Source organism: Salmo salar, chromosome ssa06 (assembly GCF_905237065.1).
Source record: "Salmo salar chromosome ssa06, Ssal_v3.1, whole genome shotgun sequence".
Lineage (NCBI taxonomy): Eukaryota > Metazoa > Chordata > Actinopteri > Salmoniformes > Salmonidae > Salmo > Salmo salar.
The window spans coordinates 65,115,380-65,141,480 of NC_059447.1; the positions used below are offsets into that span (position 1 = coordinate 65,115,380).

Sequence of the window (26,101 nt, forward strand, 5' to 3'; positions counted from 1 at the left end):
TCATATACGTAACATTGCAAAAATCAGAAACTTTCTGTCCAAAAATGATGGAGAAAAATGTATCCATGCTTTTGTCACCTCTAGGTTAGACTACTGCAATGCTCGAATTTACGGCTACCCAGATAAAGCACTAAACAAACTTCAGTTAGTGCTAAACACGGCTGCTAGAATCTTGACTAGAACCAAAAAATGTGATCATGTTACTCCAGTGCTACCCTCTCTACACTGGCTTCCTGTTAAGGCAAGGGCTGATTTCAAGGTTTTACTGCTAACCTACAAAGCATTACATGGGCTTGCTCCTACCTATCTTTCCGATTTGGTCCTGCCGTACATACCTACACGTACGCTACGGTCACAAGATGCAGGCCTCCTTACTGTCCCTAGAATTTCTAAGCAAAGAGCTGGAGGCAGGGCTTTATCCAATAGAGCTACATTTTTATGGAATGGTCTGCCTATCCATGTGAGAGATGCAGACTCGGTCTCAATGTTTCAGTCTTTATTGAAGACTCATCTCTTCAGTAGGTCCTATGATTGAGTGTAGTCTGGCCCAGGAGTGTGAAGGTGAACAGAAAGGCACTGGAACCACCCTTGCTGTCTATGCCTGGCCGGTTCCCCTTTCTCCACTGGAATTCTCTGCCTCAAACCCTATTACAGGGCCTGAGTCACTGGCTTACTGGTGCTCTTCCATGCCATCCCTAGGAGGGGTGCGTCACTTGAGTGGGTTGAGTCACTGACGTGATCTTCCTGTCCGGGTTGGCGCCCCCTTGTTGGGTTTGTGCCGTGGGGGAGATCTTTGTGGGCTATACTCGGCCTTGTCTCAGGATGGTAAGTTGGTGGTTGAAGATATCCCTCTAGTGATGTCAGGGGCTGTGCCTTGGCAAAGTGGGTGGGGTTATATCCTGCCTGTTTGGCCCTGCCCGGTGGTATCGTCGGACGGGGCCAAAGTGTCTCCCGACCCCTCCTGTCTCAGCCTCCAGTATTTATGCTGCAATAGTTTGTGTCGGGGGGCTAGGGTCAGTCTGTTCTATCTGGAGTATTTCTCCTGTCTTATCCGGTGTCCTGTGTGAATTTAAGTATGCTCTCTCTAATTCTCTCTCTTTTTCTCTCTCTTTCTCTCTCGGAGGACCTGAGCCCTAGGACCATGCCTCAGGACTACCTGGCCTGATGACTCCTTGCTGTCCCCAGTCCACCTGGTCGTGCTGCTGCTCCAGTTTCAACCGTTCTGCCTGCGGCTATGGAACCCTGACCTGTTCACCGGACGTTGCACCTGTCCCAGACCCGATGTTTTCAACTCTCTAGAGACAGCAGGAGCGGTAGAGATACTCTGAATGATCAGCTATGAAAAGCCAACTGACATTTACTCCTGAGGTGCTGACCTGTTGCACCCTCTACAACCACTGTGATTATTATTATTTGACCCTGCTGGTCATCTATGACCATTTGAACATCTTGTCCATGTTCTGTTATAATCTCCACCCGGCACAGCCAGAAGAGGACTGGCCACCCGTCATAGCCTGGTTCCTCTCTAGGTTTCTTCCTAGGTTCTGGCCTTTCTAGGGAGTTTTTCCTAGCCACCGTGCTTCTACACCTGCATTGCTTGCTTTTTGGGGTTTTAGGCTGGGTGTCTGTACAGCACTTTGTGACATCAGCTGATGTAAGAAGGGCTTTATAAATATATTTGATTGATAGAAGCTTTTGGGGCTATACCAACCTGTTTAGATTGGGTTAGAAGTTCACTGATCTTCTTCCTAAGTTTGAAATGCTCAAGGCCTGGCAGAAGTTCGTTCAGATCATCTCTTGTTAACTCTTGAATATCAATGTCCTCTTTAATTCCAGCTCCTGAAAACAAATATGATGAAATTAGGAAGACAGTTGACAAACACTGACGATACAATGCATAAAGCTCAGGGAGATATAACTTACTTGCAAGGGTAGATGCTGCAAATGGTGAGAGGTCCCTGATTTGCTCTTCCAAACTCATTGTCCTTGCCTAGGAGGAAGAGATTGATATGCTATTTATTACTGTTCAAAGGCTTACACAGCTGCTAACTGTATCATTTAATTGTAGTTACCTGAATCATACTTGTACTGTCACACTGATGCTGCTGTAAGGAAACAGGATTTGATCCCCTCTGCTCTGACCACCTCCCTCTGTTCTGACCTGTCATTCATATTTTGACCAAGTAGCAAAGTCTGAAATGAGACCACACATACCTCCAGGTTTTCCTGCTCAGGGGCATCACTGGCTTCTTCTTCTCTGATTAGTTCCCAGACCTCATCATCCTGCACCAGAGTTAAAATACACAGTACTCATACAGGTCAGTGTACATGAGGAGTATTACAACTACGTGTTATTTCCCTAGACGTTACTAATCTCAACTAAAGCTCGCATTTTCCCATTTGTATTAATTGGAGACACAATGTTCCTCTTTATCTAAATGATCATATTGAATAAAGGTGAACTACCTTTGTCTGTATTTCTGGCCTGTCCAGAATCTTTCTAATTGCTTCTTCATTGCGAGGACACTTCAGTAGTCCTTTGCTCTCATGGAAGAGACAGTCCACTGTGAGTATTACATCATCTCTGGTCACTCGTCTGCTACTGTCAGGTACAGTGTAGTCTGGATTGAAGGTGTGATGCAGCACTACCAGGATGACAGGTTTAGCAGCTGTTAAAAGAGAAACAAAATACATGTCAACATCAACGATAGAACTGGATTAGTACAGTACAGTGACAATTGCTAAATATAATGTGACAAGCATAAATTACCGTTGCAGAGGAATCACATTTTGATAAAAAAAATAGTGCTGAACTTAAAGGAACAATCTGCAGTTGCTACATCCATGTTTTGGATGGGGCTCCCGAGTGGCACAGCGCTCTAAGGCACTGCCTCTCAGTGCTAGAGACGTCACTACAGACACCCTGGTTCGATTCCAGGCTGTATCACAACCGGCTGTGATTGGGAGTACCATAGGGCGGCACACAATTGGCCCAGCGTCATCCAGGTTTGGCTGGTGTAGACCGTCATTGTAAAAAAGAATTTGTTCTTAACTGACATGCCTAGTTAAATAAATACATATAAATACCCATTGATTCTTGAAGAATATACAGTAACTTAGAAATACCGTAGTTCAACTATCGTACTCCATCAAAATACATGCTTGTTTTACTCCAGTGTTAGTAAACAATGTACAAGTAAACAAACACTGTATAGCCTATAAACATGGTTAAAGCTATCATTTTTATATCATGGGTGGTCAGTTCTTGCATCCCTAGCTCTGTCTATGAATTTGAGACTGGCTACATTTCTCCAGCCACATTCCTTCAGCTTTTTGGTGGGTTGACATATTTGTTATTGTTATAACTGCAGAAGATATAAGGGAGATTGTAATTGCATCAGATGTGTGTGTGCATTGAATCTAAATGATGTCCTGACTGAATTACCTGGAATCTGCTGCAGTGCTGCTTCAATATCAGTCCCAGCACGAGAGACGATGGGACAGAAAGACAAGATGACATCACTCTGCTCTGGTGACATCACCTCAGTCAGACCTCTTTTCGTATTGAGACGATGATTGAATTCCACATGAGACCCCAGAGTATTCCCAGCCACAAAAGTGAAGAATTTCTTCATCCTCAACATATTTTCAGCATTCTTGGGGCCTGGGGGATGTTTGATTCTGTTTGTTGTGGAGTCGTAAACTCCACTGTCCTTGTTAGTAGTATCTAACCAACAAGGAAACGCAGCATTTAGCAGGGATTGGATGACAATGCATAGTGTAAATAAAGTGTCAAAATGAATCCCCATATGCTGACTGTACCTTCAGGTGGATTTGAAGCAGCAGGGGGGATCTGTCTGGTTTTCTCTGGAGCAGCAGGCTTACCTGTCTAGAAAGGAGAGGTTGTTACTCATTCATCCAAAACACTAAACAATTAACTATAATTTATTCAAATACTAGCTTTAAATTACTATTATTATTAAAGACAATAGCACATTCCCTAATAAAATGTTTTTGGTGTGAAATCTCTGCTTTTGATTGTGTATTGTATTTAATAGTAAGTTGTTTACTGACAAGAATAAGGAACTACCTTTGGCTGTATTTCTGGCCTGTCCAGAATCTTTCTAATTGCTTCTTCATTGCGAGGACACTTCAGTAGTCCTTTGCTCTCATGGAAGAGACAGTCCACTGTGAGTATTACATCACCTCTGGTCACTCGTCTGCTACTGTCAGGTACAGTGTAGTCTGGATTGAAGGTGTGATGCAGCACTACCAGAATGACAGGTTTACCAGCTGTTAAAAGAGATACAAAATACATGTCAACCTCAACGATAGAACTGGATTAGTACAGTGACAATTGCTTAATATAATGTGACAAGCATAAATTACCGTTGCAGAGGAATCACATTTTGATAAAAAAATAGTGCTGAACTTATAGGAACAATCTGCAGTTGCTACAGCCATGTTTTGGATGGGGCTCCCGAGTGGCACAGCGCTCTAAGGCACTGCCTCTCAGTGCTAGAGACGTCACTACAGACACCCTGGTTCGATTCCAGGCTGTATCACAACCGGCTGTGATTGGGAGTACCATAGGGCGGCACACAATTGGCCCAGCGTCATCCAGGTTTGGCTGGTGTAGACCGTCATTGTAAAAAATAATTTGTTCTTAACTGACATGCCTAGTTAAATAAATACATATAAATACCCATTGATTCTTGAAGAATATACAGTAACTTAGAAATACCGTAGTTCAACTATCGTACTCCATCAAAATACATGCTTGTTTTACTCCAGTGTTAGTAAACAATGTACAAGTAAACAAACACTGTATAGCCTATAAACATGGTTAAAGCTATCATTTTTATATCATGGGTGGTCAGTTCTTGCATCCCTAGCTCTGTCTATGAATTTGAGACTGGCTACATTTCTCCAGCCACATTCCTTCAGCTTTTTGGTGGGTTGACATATTTGTTATTGTTATAACTGCAGAAGATATAAGGGAGATTGTAATTGCATCAGATGTGTGTGTGCATTGAATCTAAATGATGTCCTGACTGAATTACCTGGAATCTGCTGCAGTGCTGCTTCAATATCAGTCCCAGCACGAGAGACGATGGGACAGAAAGACAAGATGACATCACTCTGCTCTGGTGACATCACCTCAGTCAGACCTCTTTTCGTATTGAGACGATGATTGAATTCCACATGAGACCCCAGAGTATTCCCAGCCACAAAAGTGAAGAATTTCTTCATCCTCAACATATTTTCAGCATTCTTGGGGCCTGGGGGATGTTTGATTCTGTTTGTTGTGGAGTCGTAAACTCCACTGTCCTTGTTAGTAGTATCTAACCAACAAGGAAACGCAGCATTTAGCAGGGATTGGATGACAATGCATAGTGTAAATAAAGTGTCAAAATGAATCCCCATATGCTCACTGTACCTTCAGGTGGATTTGAAGCAGCAGGGGGGATCTGTCTGGTCTTCTCTGGAGCAGCAGGCTTACCTGTCTAGAAAGGAGAGGTTGTTACTCATTCATCCAAAACACTAAACAATTAACTATAATTTATTCAAATACTAGCTTTAAATTACTATTATTATTAAAGACAATAGCACATTCCCTAATAAAATGTTTTTGGTGTGAAATCTCTGCTTTTGATTGTGTATTGTATTTAATAGTAAGTTGTTTACTGACAAGAATAAGGAACTACCTTTGGCTGTATTTCTGGCCTGTCCAGAATCTTTCTAATTGCTTCTTCATTGCGAGGACACTTCAGTAGTCCTTTGCTCTCATGGAAGAGACAGTCCACTGTGAGTATTACATCACCTCTGGTCACTCGTCTGCTACTGTCAGGTACAGTGTAGTCTGGATTGAAGGTGTGATGCAGCACTACCAGAATGACAGGTTTACCAGCTGTTAAAAGAGATACAAAATACATGTCAACCTCAACGATAGAACTGGATTAGTACAGTGACAATTGCTTAATATAATGTGACAAGCATAAATTACCGTTGCAGAGGAATCACATTTTGATAAAAAAATAGTGCTGAACTTATAGGAACAATCTGCAGTTGCTACAGCCATGTTTTGGATGGGGCTCCCGAGTGGCACAGCGCTCTAAGGCACTGCCTCTCAGTGCTAGAGACGTCACTACAGACACCCTGGTTCGATTCCAGGCTGTATCACAACCGGCTGTGATTGGGAGTCCCATAGGGCGGCACACAATTGGCCCAGCGTCATCCGGGTTTGGCTGGTGTAGACCGTCATTGTAAAAAATAATTTGTTCTTAACTGACATGCCTAGTTAAATAAATACATATAAATACCCATTGATTCTTGAAGAATATACAGTAACTTAGAAATACCGTAGTTCAACTGTTGTACTCCATCAAAATACACGCTTGTTTTACTCCAGTGTTAGTAAACAATGTACAAGTAAACAAACACTGTATAGCCTGTAAACATGGTTAAAGCTATCATTTTTATATCATGGGTGGTCAGTTCTTGCATCCCTAGCTCTGTCTATGAATTTGAGACTGGCTACATTTCTCCAGCCACATTCCTTCAGCGTTTTGGTGGGGAGACATCTTTGTTATTGTTATAACTGCAGAAGATATAAGGAAGATTGTAATTGCATCAGATGTGTGTGTGCATTGAATCAAAATGATGTCCTGACTGAATTACCTGGAATCTGCTGCAGTGCTGCTTCAATATCAGTCCCAGCACGAGAGACGATGGGACAGAAAGACAAGATGACATCACTCTGCTCTGGTGACATCACCTCAGTCAGACCTCTTTTCGTATTGAGACGATGATTGAATTCCACATGAGACCCCAGAGTATTCCCAGCCACAAAAGTGAAGAATTTCTTCATCCTCAACATATTTTCAGCATTCTTGGGGCCTGGGGGATGTTTGATTCTGTTTGTTGTGGAGTCGTAAACTCCACTGTCCTTGTTAGTAGTATCTAACCAACAAGGAAACGCAGCATTTAGCAGGGATTGGATGACAATGCATAGTGTAAATAAAATGTCAAAATGAATCCCCATATGCTGACTGTACCTTCAGGTGGATTTGAAGCAGCAGGGAGGATCTGTCTGGTCTTCTCTGGAGCAGCAGGCTTACCTGTCTAGAAAGGAGAGGTTGTTACTCATTCATCCAAAACACTAAACAATTAACTATAATTTATTCAAATACTAGCTTTAAATTACTATTATTATTAAAGACAATAGCACATTCCCTAATAAAATGTTTTTGGTGTGAAATCACTGCTTTTGCATGTGTATTGTATTTAATAGTAAGTTGTTTACTGACAAGAATAAGGAACTACCTTTGGCTGTATTTCTGGCCTGTCCAGAATCTTTCTAATTGCTTCTTTATTGCGAGGACACTTCAGTAGTCCTTTGCTCTCATGGAAGAGACAGTCCACTGTGAGTATTACATCATCTCTGGTCACTAGTCTGCTACTGTCAGGTACAGTGTAGTCTGGATCGAAGGTGTGATGCAGCACTACCAGAATGACAGGTTTACCAGCTGTCAAGAGGGTGAGGGACAAATAAGAGCTTTTGGAATTAGATGTCACTTTTTGAGAAGTTCCTTTATGAATTATTGTTCACCTGGAAATTATCTCTGGTGACTGATTGTTACAGTACACTTAGTTCTGGGTGCCAAGATTACCTGGAATCTGCTGCAGTGCTGCTTCAACATCAGTCCCAGCACGAGAGACAATGGGACAGAAAGCCAGGATGACATCACTCTCCTCTAGTGACATCACCTCAGTTAAACCTTTTGCAGTAAGACAGCGATTGATTTCCTCATGAGCCAGCAGAGTATTTTCAGTCAGAATGGTGAAGAATTTCTCCATCCTCCACTCTATAGAATAATAAACATGTGATTTAAGTCTAGGGTTAAGCAACTGTGACACCTCAGTTACCACATTAGCATATGCAAAAGGGTCTTACAGCTAGCCTGCTCCATAAATGGCAGTGTTGTAGGCTAACTTAAATTGTACTGTAGAAGTCGCAGCTACAATAAAGACATCTAACTAGCCTGTTGGAATCCCTTTTTGTGCCCTTAAAGGCAATGTCCACTCATTCATTTTCAATGAAAGGAAAGTGGATCTCGCCAAAATGAGCACGGAGAGATAAGTTCGGTGAACAGAGCGATGCAAAAAGTTGGAGATAGCGGAACTCTTTGTTAATTCCTGGTGATATTGCGGTGAAATTGACCAATTGGGGACACTGTTCTACTGACGCACAAACGTTCAGCACCATGGACAGCTCCACAGCAGCGTGGACTGTAAATCAGCGCACACATTCCATTGGCGCAAAACTTTCAGCACCACGGACAGCACCGATATCAGCGCAAACTATGTAGAGCTCGCCAGTTTATAGTCCTACAAAACGGAAATGAGTTACTTCTGGTTCGTTCAGCCATTCCTAACGGGGAAATTAATGGGGAAAGAATAGGGTTTTGGGATAAACAGCGTAAATAAGGTCTGAGGTTAACACAGGCTTAAGAGATCTTTTACGTTTTGTCCTGTGAGATAATATCAGCCAGTTAACATGAAATTTATGAATTATGAATTCCTTATGTGCTTATTTTGATTATAGACACTACCGTTCAAAAGTTTGGGGTCACTTAGAAATGTCCTTGTTTTTGAAAGAAAAGCAAATTTTTTGCCCATTACAATAACATCAAATTGATCAGAAATACAGTGCAGAGATTGTTAATGTTGTAAATGACTGGAAACTGTGGATTTTTTATGGAATATCTACATAGGCGTACAGAGGCCGAATTATCAGCAACCATCACTCCTGTGTTCCAATGGCACGTTGTGTTAGCTAATCCAAGTTTATAATTTTAAAAGGCTAATTGATCATTAGAAAACCCTTTTGCAATTATGTTAGCACAGCTGAAAACTGTTGTCCTGATTAAAGAAGCAATGAAACTGGCCTACTTTAGACTAGTCGAGAATCTGGAGTATCAGTATTTGTGGGTTCGATTACAGGCTCAAAATGGCCAGAAACAAAGAACTTTCTTCTGAAACTCGTCAGTCTATTCTTGTTCTGAGAAATGAAGGCTATTCCATGCGAGAAATTGCCAAGAAACTGAAGATCTCGTACAACACTGTGTACAACTCCCTTCACAGAACAGCGCAAACTGGCTCTAACCAGAATAGAAAGAGGAGTGGGAGGCCCCAGTGCACAACTGAGCAAGAGGACAAGTACATTAGAGTGTCTAGTTTGAGAAACAGACGCCTCACAAGTCCTCAACTGGCAGCTTCATTAAACAGTACCTGCAAAACACCAGTCTCCACGTCAACAGTGAAGAGGTGACTCCGGGACGCCGTCCTTCTAGGCCAGCATTAACAATGTCTACAATGTATTTCTGATCAATTTGATGTTATTTAATGGACAAAAAAACAAGGACATTTCTACGTGACCCCAAACTTTTGAACAGTAGTGTAAATGCTTCAAAATTCCCAAAAAGAGACGTTAGCTGATGAAGATTATATCATAGAACAAAACGTATAAGATCTCCTGAGCCTGTGTTTACCACAGACCTTATTTTCGGAATTTATCCAAAAAGTCTACAAAAACTCCATTCATTTCCCAATAGGCTTGGAGCACAAACATTTAGCACCATGGACAGCGCCACGACCAGCGCAAACTGATAGGGAGTCGACCTATTTTCAGACACTTCCTTTTTGCCAAGATGCCCATTGTTCCCGTCCCTTTGAAATGTAGATGTGTTAAATAAATAGAAGATTATTGCAATAGCCTACTGCTCTAAGACACTTTCATATCCTGCTACAGGTGGTTACCACAAGTTATTTGGGACCCAGATCATGGAAATCTGTGCTTACTTGGTGGGAGGATCCTGATTGGCTTTTCCAAACTCTTTGCCCTTTCCTAGGAGGAAGAGATTGATAGGTTATTTATTAGTCCAAAACATTGTTCACAGGCTTACACAGCTGCTAACTGTATCATTTCATTGTAGTTACCTGACTCATACTTGTACTGTCACACTGATGATGCTGTAGGGAAACAGGATTTGATGTCCTCTGCTCTGATCTTGAAAAGATAATAACAGATTCATGAGGGTAGGCCTATTCTGATACTCAACTTTACAACACTTTCAGATAGAAAATACATTGTGCCCAGAGAATACATTTTCCTTACTGTTCCTTGCTGTAAAAGGTTCATTTATCAATGTTTTGCATAAATCAATAAGCCTGGGCAATGAAATTACAAATTCACTGATTGGGGCAAGGTAAAAGTCATTAAGCCATGCGTGGATGCAGAAATGAAGAATATAAACTCGCCTGCTGCTGTTTATCGACCTTTATTGCGCTGCCAGGTAAGACCCACGGAGAAACAGTCACTGGTTAGATGAGTGTTGGCTGAGTGGGACGTCAAATACTGACACTGCAGAGACACACACACAGGATTGCCTGTTACTGAAACACTTAATGACATAGATTGTGGCATCATTTTCCTCCTATACTAGCTTAAACGGCGAGAAGGCAGAAACAAAAGCTTGATACCCAGTATAAAATAGTGATTTTGGTTGGTCGTGACAGACAACCACTACACAGATGCACACCGGGTATCACGGTCGCAAGGCATATGAATTAACAGTAGCGGTGTGTGGATAAGTCCACTGGGGAAGCCAAGCCACCCCCCTCACCAGAAAAGCCATATTACATACTACACTGTATGTGCTGTGATAATTGCATTGTTTGCTGTTAATTCATATGCCTTGCGAGCGTGATATATAGGCCTAAAGGCCGAGACAATAAGAAGACACAGTGGCAGAATACATTTTAACAAAACCTTTGTTTTATCACAAAACCGGATAGCAACCTGTGTCTGGGGAAGTCCATGACGCATATTGCACGTAACAGACAGTTACATGACCTACAGCATGGTTAAGGAAGTTAATGTGTCCGACATTTTCAGACCACTAAACAACTATTGATTTAGAACCACAGAGAGTTACCGCAAGTCCCAAAGAAAACAGGAGCTGCCGCCACTATTCCAGCAACATTTCAACTTCAACATTTCAACATCATCAAATCACCTCGGCTTAGTGTAATACAGTGACAACTAAATGATACCAAAAACAATTGAGCACAATCCAAATAAGCTAAATATGATGTGGCTGTCCATGGTTCTGATTTTTGTTTTAGCTTGCAAGCTAGCCACCGGAGTACAACAACACAACGAGATGCAACAAATTAAGTTGTTTCTGTTAATGACATATGCTCTCAAAGCGATTTGATTGGAGAGATGCCAAATCCAAGCTGGCTTCCCTTTAGACTTTTTATTTTCTTTCCGCCAGGACCATTCACAGATGAGCTCGCTCAGTTTAGCCCAACGCTGATTAGCACATTTTTATACTGGCTTCCCTTGCATTCAATGCTACGGGCGGCAACAATGTCATACTCATTGAGACCAGACAGTATCAGATAATGGCCTACACGTAGAGAGACAGAGGGGCACTGTTTTGCTCGCTCGGATGCTTTCTCCTGTGAGATACATTCAGCCTCTTGCGAATTGAAGAAAAATGATGAAACACAGAGAGACGAAAAATATTTATATATTTTTTTTACCTCCATTTAGTGATATGCAATTGCGATCTTGTCTCATAGATAGAACTCCACAACAGGCTCGGGATGTGAAGGTTGAGTAATGCGTTCTCCGAAACTACAAATTACAATGACCCGCCAAACCGCGCTTCTTAACACCCGCTCGCTTAACCCAGAAGCCAGCTGCAACAATGTGTGGGAGGAAGCACCATTCAACAGACAACCGAAGTCAGCCTGCAGGTGCCCGGCCCGCCACAAGGAGTCGCTAGAGCGCAATGAGCCAAGTAAAGCCACCCCAGCCAAACCCTCCCCTAACCCGGATGACGCTGGGCCAATTATGCGCCACCCTATGGGACTCCCGGTCATGGCCGGTTGTGATACAGCCTGGGATCGAACCCGCATCTGTAGTGATGCCTCAAACACTACTTCCCAGTGATTATACCCACACACAGCTACTGGTAACACCCATAACCTAAGAGGGCTTCAGCAGGTTGGGTGCCGCCGGCAGCAATGACTTGAGTCTGCACGAAATCAGATGCTGTGCGTGTCTACTGTCCATCCCCTCCGTGGCGTGTTGCACCACTGCAGTATAGCTGACCATACGTCCATACTGCCTATCTTGGCCCTCTTGCATAAATCTTTCACTCTCTTGGCAGCTGACTCTGCCTTTCCATTGGCTCCTGGATGGTGAGGAGAGGAGGAGACATGAATGAATCCACACTGCAATTTAAACAAATCTGGTTGATTCATAGCACCCCCCCATTCTCCGTGATTACACAGTCTGGTTGTCCATGACTGGCACACTGGACTTTGCAGAATGTGACGACCGTGTCAGCTGACACGTCTGGCAGTGGCTCCACCTCCCAGTAATCTGCGTAATGATCAACCATAATCATCCTTTCCTATATACGCAAAAAGGTCCATGCTCACTGTTTGCCATGGGCACTCTGGGATGTCATGTGAAATCATTGATTCATTTTGCTGTGCTCGTGCATATTCATTACAGGCTGAGCAGTTGGATACATGTCCTTGATTTCCACTCTCATGTTCGGCCAGAAAAGTGTGTCCCTTGCCTGTCTATAGCGTGCCTCCCCGCCAATGTGTCTTGCATTCATGCGGCTCAGCATTTCCGGCATTTCCAGTCCCTTAGAATAATAACGCATTGTCCTCTGTACAGCACCCATTCTGCACGTTGATTTCATCACAGAAGGACCAATAGTCTCTTACACTCAAAGATGTGTCTTCTTTTACAGCTGTCCATCCTGAAAGAACTACTGACATTAAGTCTTGTAAGTCCTCACCCACCTCTGTGCACTATAAGATCTGGCAGAACCTGTGGTTTGTAACATTGCAATGCTGTGCCTGGTCCCAGGGACCCAAAGGGGTGCACATTTAGTTTTTTGCCCTAGCACCACACACCTGATTCAAATGATCAAAGCCTAATGATGAGTTGATGATTTCAATCAGGTGTGTAGTGCTAGGGCAAAAACAAAAATGTGCACCTCTTTGGGTCCCCAGGACCAGGATTGAGAACCACTGTCCTAACATGCTGACAACACTGCCACGTTGTGTGGGTGAGCGATGCAAAATATATGTACACATACATGTTAGTCAATCATTTCATCCAAACTGCTCGCGTGAGTCTGCGTTTCCAGGCGCAAAAATAGAACTTGGTTCTATTTTAGACTCTTGACGCGTTGCAGGTCCCACCTCTCCCATCTCCTCATTGGTTTTTAGGAGCATATACCCACGTTTATGACTCAACGATTTTGTATGAATCGACATGGGTCAAAATTATACAAAGATCCAGCAAAAAAAAGTACCGTAGGCATTTCAGATAAAATAACATCCAAATGTTTATTTTCCAGGACAAATTATCTATCAACAGCAAGCATGTTTCATGTGTGTTTCGACCTGTCCCCAAATTAATATAGTTGTTTTTTGGTATTTTAACCTGCGAGTCATGAAAGCATCTGGTGGGGAGAGACAAAATCAACACACGGTGCAATCAGACCCACACTCGAAACCGGTTTGGTCAGCATGTAATCCATTCTTGCTTGCACCACTCTGCACAGAGACGGGTTTCAAGACTTCGTAGTACCTCAGAACTGGCGTGAACGACACCAGGCGCTTCATTTCCTGTACAGCTTGGTCATGATTAGGCACCCAGTGCCACAGACTGTCCTTGTTCAGGAGCCGGCAAAGTGGCTCACACACCTCAGACAGCTTTGCCAGGAACTTGGCCAGGTATGTCACAAAGCCAATGATACCCTGTACTGCCTTGCCATCAGTGGGCGTCGGCATCTCCAGTTCAGCCCCGCTCATCTCTGTGTCTATTTGCAGTCCCTCAGAGGATAGTATGTGTCCATGAAACAGAACTGCTTTCAGTTTGAACTGCAGCTTTTGCACACTGAGTCTGAGCCTCACCTCCCTGCACCGCTCCATCAGTGCACACAGGTTGTTGTTGTGGTCACCCTCTGTCCTCTTCATCGGAGTCTCGGCATCAGACAACAAGAATATCGTCTGTAAAACGGCTCGATGCCTCTGAGGTCACCCAGCAGTTCATGTTTCTTATGTTGATAGATCTTGGGGGCCATGGACACGCCAAAGGGAAGTTCCAGCCATCTCATCCTCCCAAATGTTATCCAGAATGTAGTCATCTGGCTGCTGTCCTCCGGCTGCTGTCCTCATTGAGTTTACCATGGAGATAGGCATCTCTGGCATCCACCAGTGTAATACGTGTCCTTGGGCAGTTTGTTCAACACATCCTCTAATGTTGGCATAAGGTACTAAGGTGTCTTCAAGACTACATGCACATAGGCGTGTTGCATATTGCACAGGGGCGATCCTCGGGACCAGTACAAAGTGGCAACCTGGCCTCAGAGCATTTCGTATTATTTTGTATGTATCCGAGACACTGCATTTAGTATCACTTTGTACGAAACATAGGGTATGTATTAATTTGTGGATGTCCATCATCCATTTCACATGATGTTACGAATTACAATTTGTATTATATTTACGAATTTGCTAAACGTACAATATGTTCCGAATTTGCAAAACACATGATATGTTACGAATTCTAGCTAGGTGGATAATGTTAGCTAGCTGGCTAACGTTAGCTAGGTTAGAGGTTAGGATTAAGGTTAGGATTCAATTTAGGAGTTAGGTTAAAGAGTTAGGGTAAGGGTTAGCTATAAGGGTTAAGGTTATGGTTAGGGTTAGGGGAAGGGTTAGCTAACATGCTAAGGAGTTGCAGAGTAGCTAAAAAGTAGTAGGTAGATGAAAAGCTGCTAATTAGCTCAAGTTGTCCGTGATGAGATTCGAAAATTGCAACCTTTGAGTTGCTAGACGTTCGCCTTATACACCGACCCCGACAAACCACCCTAAGTAGCCATCTGTTTTATGGTTCCATACCAAACGTAACATTACTAATTTGAGTGTCCCAGATTTACAATTACTATGTTATGTCTAGTCTATGAGACCAGACTGGAAGTGGACATCTCCAAGCACAGACTCCACTAGATCATTGAACAAGTCATGATTTTCGCTCAGCAGCTCTTTAGGGCACTGCTCCACTGTGTTTAGCTCAGCTGGAATTGTGAGTTATGAGTCCTAAGCGCTCACACGTAAAACCAGAGAGTACTGTGTTTTGATCCAACTCCACAACTTCAAAGACTAGCTTGTGCTTAACTCCCTTAATGACACAGTCTGTGTGATTTCACCCCATTGATCAAATTAGCTCTCCTGAGAACAGCTTCAGTTGTGTGTTGCTTGCCTGTAGTGGGGTATTTGGTGATATTCTCTTTCACTCTCCTACTCACTACATGTTGCACCTGTATCAAACTGGCATTATTGTCTTTTATTATTCTGTTTTAGCTGCACAAACCATTTTTGGTCCTGAGAGTGAGCTGTAATGATGCAGACCAGTTCCTCTCTCTCAGAGCATCCCTCTCTCTATATGTAAATAGTTTGTTTGTATGCTTGTTTGCTTGTGACTATTCCTCTTTTGATTGTTGATATTTGTTAATTAAAAATAAAAATACATTTAAAAATCCCTCTCTCTATATATATAATATCCTCCACAACATGCACTTTCTTTACCCTAACTGACACACCTTGACAAAATGCATATCAAGCCTAGACAGACAATAGCGCAGATCTAGCGCCCATGCACAATCGGCTGCCCAAACTAGACAAATATACGCAAATTAAGATGACCAATTCGTGGTCTACTTACCGCATAATACTGTCACGACGTCAACCAACACAGATACTAAACAAACTAGCCACAATCACTTTTGGACGAGAGGTTCGTCAAATACCAGATCAAAAGTAATATAATCTTAATTTATGTAAACACTTCTGTGTCTGTATTTTTACTCTTGAAACGTCCTCCTGATTTCTAGTAATCAGAAAGTGAAAGTGTCAGGCTACAACAGCCCAGCCCGTTGGTTGGTCGGGGGTAACGTTCAACTCACAATCAGCCAACCGTCTCTATGGCTCTGACAAAATAAATAGCTTCCTTTATTTATTCGTTTTTATTGGTTTCTTGCACAGCAGGTCATTGTTGTCACAACAATACACAATTTTCTGACAAAGTAAAGGTCAAATAGCATTACACAATTCAAGTATTGATTGGTTTGACAAAAATAATCTAATAATTTGTGAGTTCATTGGCTCAAATATTAGACATAGTAATGTTTAAGGCATGTCTAAGGCATGTACAGTATATTATTTAAGTAATAAAGCCCGAGGGGGTGTGGTATGCTGCCAATATACCACAGCTGATACTGCCTTCATAACCAAGAATGAGGTGGGAATTTACCAGTGGATGCATTCACTTGCATTGCACTCGTTTAGAAACGGCGATTGGCTAATGGCCAACATGCTGCGTAAACCATCAACTAGAAGTACAGCTATCATGCTTGTAAACAAATTATAGTTTAAAAAAAACATATTACTAGATAGCTTTTTATAAATATTTTTTGTTTTTAACTGTTGAAAATGCTTTTATAGAGGTCATTTCCTTAGTAGGTGATGTCAGAGGTCAGCATGTGGGAGAAGTTGGAGATCAGGATGATGGATGACCTTCCCACTAGGAATGACCAGTTGGGGGGGCCTTCAAGTGGCTTTTTCCCAGTTGTATGTGGTAATTTTCAACTAGGTCATGAACACAGCATGAGGGCTGTTTTTAGGCACAGAGCAAAGCCCTAGCCGTGGTATATTGGCCATATACCACAAACCCTCAAGGTGCTTTATTGCCATTATAAACTGGTTACCAACATAATTAGAACAGTAAACAAGTAATTCTATGTCATACCCGTGGTATATTGTCTGATATACCACAGCTTTCAACCAATCAGCATCCAGGACCCAGACTACCAGGTTTATAGGCAGCGTTCACGTGCTAGTCGGAACTAAGAAACTTGGACATTTTCAACTTGCTAACTGGTTGTACATGTGCCGCATTCATCCAGTTAGCAAAACAGACATTTCCGAGTTCCAACCAGCACGTGAACACAGCAAAAATGTCTCATATACCACAGCTTTCAGCCAATCAACATCCAGGAGCTAAACTACCCGGTTTATAATATTGAATATATTGTTTTGTTTTATCACAAGTATGACCATCTCAGTCATTATCAATGTATAAATCGTATTTTAAGCACACATTTCTTGTTTTTGTTTGATGTTGTAGCCGCGGCCTACACATAAAGTAAATATACAGGAACACGGCTTGGAAAGAGCATTTACCACTACATGTTATAGTGGCCTAATATCAGATGATTGAGATTCATGTGTCTATTCCTCCTAAAAAAGAAAATCTCACAAAATGTAATAATCATCAGAAAATGTACTTCGTGCAATTGATTTCAGTCATAGTCATTGGATGCATTACAAGAGGACCACACAATGTGTCTGTCCTCTGTTCTCGGATAAGGGGAGTGTTCCCGTCCTCTGTAGGACATACTCTGGAGGGTAGAAAACAGCAACAGTGGTTGTTGAGGGAAAAGTCCCAACAGCTTGTCTCCTGATAAGAGAACAACATACTGCATCTCAACCTCTTTTGGAAATAATTAGAAATCTGTTGAGAGTAACACAAATATTTGATTTGTAGTTTGTAACATAAAAAATATAATGTTCATATTACTAGTGTAGTGAATTTAGAATATAACAAAGATAAAGTAAACTACCATTGGTTTGCCTCTCATGAGCCCTATTGGCTCGTGCTTCATTTATAGTCTGAAAAAAATAAGTGATAAAAAAAATAGGAACATTTCTATTACTCCTCTGATACATTATCTACAGAGTGACACAGTACTGAATTAAAACACTTAAAATGGTGATACCTCAGGAAGAATGTCAAGCTTCTTCAAAATGGAAGAGACAGTCCACTGTGAGTATTACATCATCTCTGGTCACTCGTCTGCTACTGTCAGGTACAGTGTAGTCTGGATTGAAGGTGTGATGCAGCACTACCAGGATGACAGGTTTACCAGCTGACAAGAGAGAAACAAAATACATGTCAACATCAATGATAGAACTGGATTAAGACAGTACAGTGACAATTGCTTAATATAATGTGACAAGCATAAATTACTGTTGCAGAGGAATCACATTTTGATAAAAAATATAGTGCTGAACTTAATAAAGGAACAATCTGCAGTTGCTACATCTATTGGATTTATAAATTAATTATATACAGTGCCTTCAAAAAATATTCAAAGCCCTTGACTTTTCCACATTTTGTTACGTTACAGCCTTATTGTAAAATGGATTAAATACTTTTTCCCCCTCAGCAATCTACACACAATACCCCATAATGACAAAACGAATACCCCATAATGACAAAACGAATACCCCATAATGACAAAAGCGAATACCCCATAATGACAAAAGCTAAAACAGGTTATTAGACATTTTTGTAAATGTACTAAAAATAGAAAACAGAAATATCATATTTACATAAGTATTCAGACCCTTTGCTATGAGACTCAGAATTTAGCTCAGATGCATCCTGTTTCCATTAATCATCCTTGAGATGTTTCTACAACTTGATTGGAGTCAACCTGTGGTAAATTCAATTGATTGGACATGATTTGGAAAGGCACACACTTGTCTATATAAGGTCCCACAGTTGACCATGCATGTCAGCAAAAAAACCAAGCCATGAGGTCGAAGGAATTGTCCGTAGAGCTCAAGGACAGGATTGTGTCGAGGCACAGATTTGGGGAAGGGGACCAAAACATGTCTGCAGCATTGAAGGTCCCCAAGAACACAGTGGCCTCCATCATTCTTAAATTGAAGAAGTTTGGAACCACCAAGACTCTTCCTAGAGCTGGCCGCCCGGCCAAACTGAGTAATCAGAGAGAAGGGCCTTGGTCAGGGAGGTGACCAAGAACCAGACAGTCGGCCCGTCAGGAAGTCCAGTATCCATTTGCAGAGGGAGGTGTTTAGTCCCAGGGTCCTAGCTTAGTGATGAGCTTTGAGGGCACTATGTTGTTGAACGCTGAGCTGTAGTCAATGAAAAACATTCTCACATACGTCTGAAAAGGCAGTGTGGAGTGCAATAGAGATTGCATCATCTGTGGATTTTTTAAATTGTCTTATTTAACTTCTCAGTGCTACGTGGGACACAGCCAGTGAAATATCAGGGCGGCAAATTCAAAACAACAAAATGTCATAATTCAACTTTCTCAAACATACAACTATTTTACACCATTTTAAAGATACACTTCTCCTTGATGTAACCACATTGTCCGATTTCAAAAAGGCTTTACAGCAAAAGCAAAACATTAGATTATGTTAGGAGAGTACATAGACAAAAATAATCACACAGCCATTTTCCAAGCAAGGACATGTGTCAATAAAACCCAAAACACAGCTAAATGAAGCACTAACCTTTGACGATCTTCATCAGATGACACTCCTAGGACATTATGTTACACAATACATGTATGTTTTGTTCGATAAAGTTCATATTTATATCCAAAAACAGCATTTTACATTGGCGCGTGATGTTCAGGAAATGTATTCCCACCAAAACTGCCGGTGAATGTGCACATCAATTTACAAAAATACTCATCATAAACGTTGACAAAATATATAACAATTATTTAAAGAATTATAGATAGACTACTCCTGGATGCAACCGCTGTGTCAGATTTTAAAATAGCTTTACGGAGAAAGCACATTTTTCAATATTCTGAGTACATAGCTCGCCATCACAGCAAGCTATACAGACACCCGCCAAGTTCGGGGTCACCTAAACTCAGAATTAGTATTAGAAATATTCTCTTACCTTTGCTGATCTTCATCAGAATGCACTCCCAGGACTGCTACTTCCACAAGAAATGTTGTTTTTGTTCGAAATAATCCATATTTATGTCCAAATACTTCCGTTTTGTTCGTGCGTTCAGAGCACTATCCAAAGGCATAACGCACGAGCATGGTACCAGAGACGAAAAGTCAAAATGTTCCATTACCGTACTTAGAAGCATGTCAAACGCTGTTTAAAATCAATCTTTATGGTATTTTTAACGTAAAATTGCGATAATATTCCAAACGGACAATAGCATATTAATTCAAGAAGAAAAAGAAGGAACGGCGCACTCGCGGGATTGCGCATATCCAATCCCTTTGTCCACAGGCAGTCCACTGATTGACTGAGCTCCTATTATCTGCCCAGTGACAGGAGAATGCTGAAAGAACTTTCTGAAGGCTGTTGACAGCCAATGGAAGCCTTAGGAAGTGCAACGTGACCCCACAGAAACTGTAGTTTCGATAGAGAATCAAAAGAAGAACTACAATTCTCAGACTTTCCACTTCCTGGTTGGATTTTTCTCAGGTTTTTGCTTGCCATCCGACGAGCTTCTGTTATACTCACAGACACCATTCAAACGGTTTTAGACACTTCAGAGTGTTTTCTATCCAAATCTACTAATAATATGCATATTCTAGTTTCTGGGCCAGAGTAGTAATCAGTTTAATTTGGGTACGTTTTTCATCCGGCCATGAAAATACTGCCCCCTACACCCCAACAAGTTAACTAGGCAAGTCAGTTAAGAACAAATTCTTATTTACAATGACGGCCTAGGAACACTGCATTGTTCAGGGGCAGAATGACAGATTAAGGGATTCGATCTAGCAACCATTCGGTTACTGGCCCAACCACTAGAAGTGGATCCAGGGTTTCTGGGATAATGGTGTTGATGTGAGCCATGACCATCCTTTCAAAGCATTTCCTGGCTACAGACGTGAGTGCTACAGGGCGGTAGTCATTTAGGCAGGTAGTCATTTAGGCAGGTTACTTTAGTGTTCTTGGGCACAGGGACTAAGGTGGTCTGCTTGAAACATGTTGGAATTACAGACTCAGACAGGGAGAGGTTGAAAATGTCAGTGAAGACACTTTCCAATTGGTCGGCGTATGCTCGGAGTACACGTCCTGGTAATCCGTCTTGCCCTGTGGCCTTGTGAATGTTGACCTGTTTAAAGGTCTTACCCACATCGTCTGCGGAGAGCGTGATCACACAGTCATCCGGAACAGCTGATGCTCTCATGCATGTTTCAGTGTTACTTGCCTTGAAGCGAGCATAGAAGTTATTTAGCTCGTCTGGTAGGCTCATGTCACTGGGCAGCTCTCGGCTGTGCTTCCCTTTGTAGTCTGTAATAGTTTGCAAGCCCTGCCACATCCGACGAGCTTCACAGACGGTGTAGTATGATTCGATCTTATTCCTGTATTGACACTTTGCCTGTTTGATGGTTCGTTGGAGAGTATAGCGGGATTTCTTATAAGCTTCCGGATTAGAGTCCCGCTCCTTGAAAGCGGCAGCTCTACCCTTTAGCTCAGTGCGAATGTTGCCTGTAATCCTTGGCTTCTGGTTGGGGTATGTACGTACAGTCACTGTGGGGGCGACATCATCCATGCACTTATTGATGAAGCCAGTGACTGATGTGGGGTACTCCTCAATGCCATCGGAAGAATCCCGGAACATATTCCAGTCTGTGCTAGCAAAACAGTCCTGTAGTTTAGCATCTGCTTCATCTGACCACTTTTTTATAGACTGAGTCATTGGTGCTTCCTGCTTTAATTTTTGATGCAAGCCGGAATCAGGAGGATAGAATTATGGTCAGATTTGCCAAATGGAGGGCGAGGGAGAGCTTTGTACGTGTCTCTGTGTGTGGAGTAAAGGTGGTCTCGAGTTTTTTTCTCTCTGGTTGCACATTTAACATGCTGATAGAAATTAGGTAAAACTGATTTAAGTTTCCCTGCATTAAAGTCCCCGGCCACTAGGAGCTCCACCTCTGGATGAGCGTTTTCCTGTTTGCTTATGGCAGTATACAGCTCATTGATTGCGGTTTTAGTGCCAGCATCGGTCTGTGGTGGTATGTAGACAGCTACGAAAAGTACAGATGAAAACTCTCTAGGTAGATATTGTGGTTTACAGTTTATCATGAGATACTCTTCCTCAGGCGAGCAAAACCTTGAGACTTCCTTAGATATCGTGCACCAGCCGTTGTTTACAAATATGCATAGGCCCCCACCCCTTGTCTTACCAGAGGCTGCTGTTCTATCCTGCCAGCTATATGTTATTAATGTCGCCGTTAAGCCACTACTTGGTGAACGTCCCTTTGGTAGGATATACCTGCTTTCAGTTCGTCCCATTTATTTTCCAGCGATCGAACGTTAGCGAGCAGTACGGTGGGCAAAGGCAGATTAGCCATTTGTAGCCTGATCCTCACAAGGCACCCTGATCTCTTTCTGCAAAATCTCAGTTTCCTTCTGCAGCAAATGACGGGGATGAGGGCCTGTTCGGGTGTTTGGAGTATATACTTCCCGTCCGACTCATTAAAGAAAAACTCTTCATCCAGTTCGAGGTGAGTAATCGCTGTTCTGATGTCCAAAAGCTCTTTTCGGTCATAAGAGACGGTAGCAGCAACATTATGTACAAAACAAGTTACAAACAACGCAAAAAAACAAACAAAATAGCACGGTTGGTTAAGGGCCAATAAAACGGCAGCCATCCCCTCCGGCGGAATCTTCAAAGGTGTGCCAAGCTTGTAGCGTCATACCCAAAAAGACTCGAGGCTGTAATCGCTGCCAAAGGTGCTTCAACAAAGTACTGAGTAAAGGGTCTGAATACTTACGTAAATGTGATATTTCCATTTTTTATTTGCAAAAATGTATAAATTGGCTAATATTTCTAAAAACCTGTTTTTGCTTTGTCATAATGGGGTATTGCGTGAAGATTCACGAGAAATGTAGTCAATTTTAGAATAAGGCTGTTAAGTAGCAAAATGTGAAAAAAGTCGATGGGTCTGAATACTTTCCGAAAGCACTGTATATTTTCCAGTATGTGGCAGTAGTTCTAGTGTTCTATGAGGACAAAACAAAACAAATGCTCATGTCATGCATACAAAAGTGTATAAAAAATGTTTTTCCAATTTTTTGACAAATTCCTGTTGAAGGAGAAGATTTGAGGACAATCTCCTGTTAAGTGTGTCCATATAAACACATTACATTTGGAAACACCTGAAATATCATAATAGATTTTTCAATGATATGCATTGTGTCATGACATACTATTGCACTGTGTCATGACACAGTTATTTCTGCGAGGTGGAGATGGTTGATGGATGGATCATGGGACATGGCCTTACTTCCAGTGTCTGAGGAAATAAGAACATGCATTCCCATTAACTGATAGCACCAAAATGGAGTGTTTTGACACCAAAGTGTTGTTCTTGTGGCCTGGTGGGCTTATGACATTTTGACTATGGTGTCCTTTATTAACAGTGGGGAGTGACAACAGCAGGGTTTGCATCCATTAACAAAACTATGATACTAAGTATCAAAACCTAACTGCTGTTTTGTCATTAACCTGTTAGGGCTAGGGGGCAGTATTGACACGGCCGGATAAAAAACGTACCCGATTTATTCTGGTTACTACTCCTGCCCAGTAACTAGAATATGCATATAATTATTGGCTTTGGATAGAAAACACCCTAAAGTTTCTAAAACTGTTTGAATGGTGTCTGTGAGTATAACAGAACTCAAATGGCAGGCCAAAACCTGAGAAGATTCCATGCAGGAAGTGGCCTTTCTGACAAGTTGTGTTTCATCTGGGCTCTTTTTATTGAAGACTGAGGATCTTTGCTCTAACGTGACACTTCCTACGGCTCCCATAGGCTCTCAGAGCCCGGGAAAAAGCTGAACGATATCGAGGCAGCCTCTGGCTGAACACATTATCGCTTTTGGCAAGTGGCCGATCAGAGTACTATGGGCTTAGGCGCGTGCCCGAGTCGACCGAATGCTTTATTTTCTTTCGTCTGTTTACCTAAACGCAGATTCCCGGTCGGAATATTATCGCTTTTTTATGAGAAAAATGGCATAAAAATAGATTTTAAACAGCGGTTGACATGCTTCGAAGTACGGTAATGGAATATTTCGATTTTTTTTGTCACGAATTGCACCATGCTCGTCACCCTTATTTACCCTTTCGGATAGTGTCTTGAACGCACGAACAAAACGCTGCTGTTTGGATATAACTATGGATTATTTTGAACCAAACCAACATTTGTTATTGAAGTAGAAGTCCTGGGAGTGCATTCTGACGAAGAACACCAAAGGTAATAACATTTTTTTTATAGTAAAGCTGACTTTGGTGAGTGCTAAACTTGCTGGGTGTCTAAATAGCTAGCCCTGTGATGCCGGGCTATCTACTGAGAATATTGCAAAATGTGCTTTCACCGAAAAGCTATTTTAAAATCGGACATATCGAGTGCATAGAGGAGTTCTGCATCTATAATTCTTAAAATAATTGTTATGCTTTTTGTGAACGTTTATCGTGAGTAATTTAGTAAATTCACCGGCAGTGTTCGGTGGGAATGCTAGTCACATGCTAGTCACATGCTAATGTAAAAAGCTGGTTTTTGATATAAATATGAACTTGATTGAACAAAACATGCATGTATTGTATAACATAATGTCCTAGGGTTGTCATCTGATGAAGACCATCAAAGGTTAGTGCTGCATTTAGCTGTGGTTTGGGTTTATGTGACATTATATGCTAGCTTGAAAAATGGGTGTCTGATTATTTCTGGCTGGGTACTCTGCTGACATAATCTAATGTTTTGCTTTCGTTGTAAAGCCTTTTTGAAATCGGACAGTGTGGTTAGATTAACGAGAGTCTTGTCTTTAAAATGGTGTAAAATAGTCATATGTTTGAAAAATTGAAGTTTTTGCATTTTTTAGGTTTTTGAATAATGCGCCACGGGATTACACTGGCTGTTACGTAGGTGGGACGATTTGGTGCCACCTACCCTAGAGAGGTTAAAGTCTGTCTTTACTTTGTGATGGAAAGCCTGTTGAGGCAAGAGAAAAGTGATCCTATATCACTTATTTTGTGTGAATATAAACGCAAATGTGCCTATATTTCTAGAATAATGTTAAGAAATGAATGCCGCTATGCATCTTTATAATTATATCAGAAGTGTTTGACAAAAATAAGGTTTACATTTTTATATTCAAAGACATTCTTACCAAAGGTTGTGATAAATATGAAAAATATATATACTTGGCTCAACACAGAACTTTATTTTGTTATTCAGCTTTGGAATAGATTTTATTAGTCCATCTGCAGAGACAGAAATTCCTCAACACAAATGAATAAGTCTATTGATATCAGAAGAGTTTGGAGGAAAAATCTTATCAATGTCATTATTACTAAGTTATTCAATATTTTATGCAACACTTGTACTTGTCTTATTCTATGAGAATAATTCAGAACATTCGTAAGCAACAAATTCTCATCAAATCAACAGGTGTAGACCTTACCATGAAATGCTTACAAGACCTTAACCAACAATGCAGTTAAGAAAAAAGAGTTTAGAAAATATTTTCTTAATAGACTAAAGTAAAAAATAGAAAGTAACACATATACCAAATAACGAGGCTATATACTGTAGGTACAACTATACTGTAGGTACAACTGTTCAATTTCTGATGATTGAGGCATAATGTAACAAAGTTGAAAACACCTCAAACTATATGTGCTTCTAATACTAAAAGTAGAACAAGCTGAAATTCACAAATACATATGAGGTATCTTATCTTCAAAGATTCACTCACACCAGAGGTTCTACAGGGAGAAGTCTAGTTTTGTACTTATTGAGAATCAAGATAATCTTTCATTTGGCTCACTACACAGACTGATATGATTTATTCTAAACTAGAATGAGTCACCAACGCCCTGGGTGGAAGTTGTAGAAATGTTGGTTTTTAAATCATGTTGGTGGCGTTGTAATCTTGTTACAGACTTCAGACACTTTCTTTGTGTTGCCACAATGAGGCACTTAATAATGTCTAAGTACTGCTGTTGTATTTCTGTAAGGCCTTATGTATGCGAGTCACTGCATTATCATTTGTTTTACACTGCAGTAGTCCCACAGAGTCATGGAAGAGAACATTAACTTTCTCTACTACGTTTTTGTAGTGAGATGCAGATCT

General features: G+C 41.5%; 1 protein-coding gene across 21 annotated transcripts in view; it reads right to left on the minus strand.

The window, feature by feature from the left end:
* The window catches only part of LOC106607836 (uncharacterized), an 81,923-nt gene that overhangs the window by 4,436 nt on the left and 51,386 nt on the right, over positions 1-26,101 (minus strand). For 14 of the 21 annotated variants that reach the window (XM_045720832.1, XM_045720842.1, XM_045720841.1 and 11 more), the window contains 13 exons: positions 7,327-7,529; positions 7,059-7,125; positions 6,682-6,963; positions 5,709-5,911; positions 5,441-5,507; positions 5,064-5,345; positions 4,091-4,293; positions 3,823-3,889; positions 3,446-3,727; positions 2,467-2,669; positions 2,215-2,283; positions 1,924-1,990; positions 1,712-1,839 (listed from right to left, as the gene is read on the minus strand). In XM_045720832.1, the coding sequence (XP_045576788.1) occupies positions 1,712-1,839; positions 1,924-1,990; positions 2,215-2,283; positions 2,467-2,669; positions 3,446-3,727; positions 3,823-3,889; positions 4,091-4,293; positions 5,064-5,345; positions 5,441-5,507; positions 5,709-5,911; positions 6,682-6,963; positions 7,059-7,125; positions 7,327-7,529 (2,123 nt within the window). Of the gene's footprint in view, positions 1-1,711; positions 1,840-1,923; positions 1,991-2,214; positions 2,284-2,466; positions 2,670-3,445; positions 3,728-3,822; positions 3,890-4,090; positions 4,294-5,063; positions 5,346-5,440; positions 5,508-5,708; positions 5,912-6,681; positions 6,964-7,058; positions 7,126-7,326; positions 7,530-18,005; positions 18,093-26,101 lie in introns of all 21 variants that reach the window. The other 7 variants (XM_045720848.1, XM_045720852.1, XM_045720851.1 and 4 more) reach the window with 3 other exon arrangements.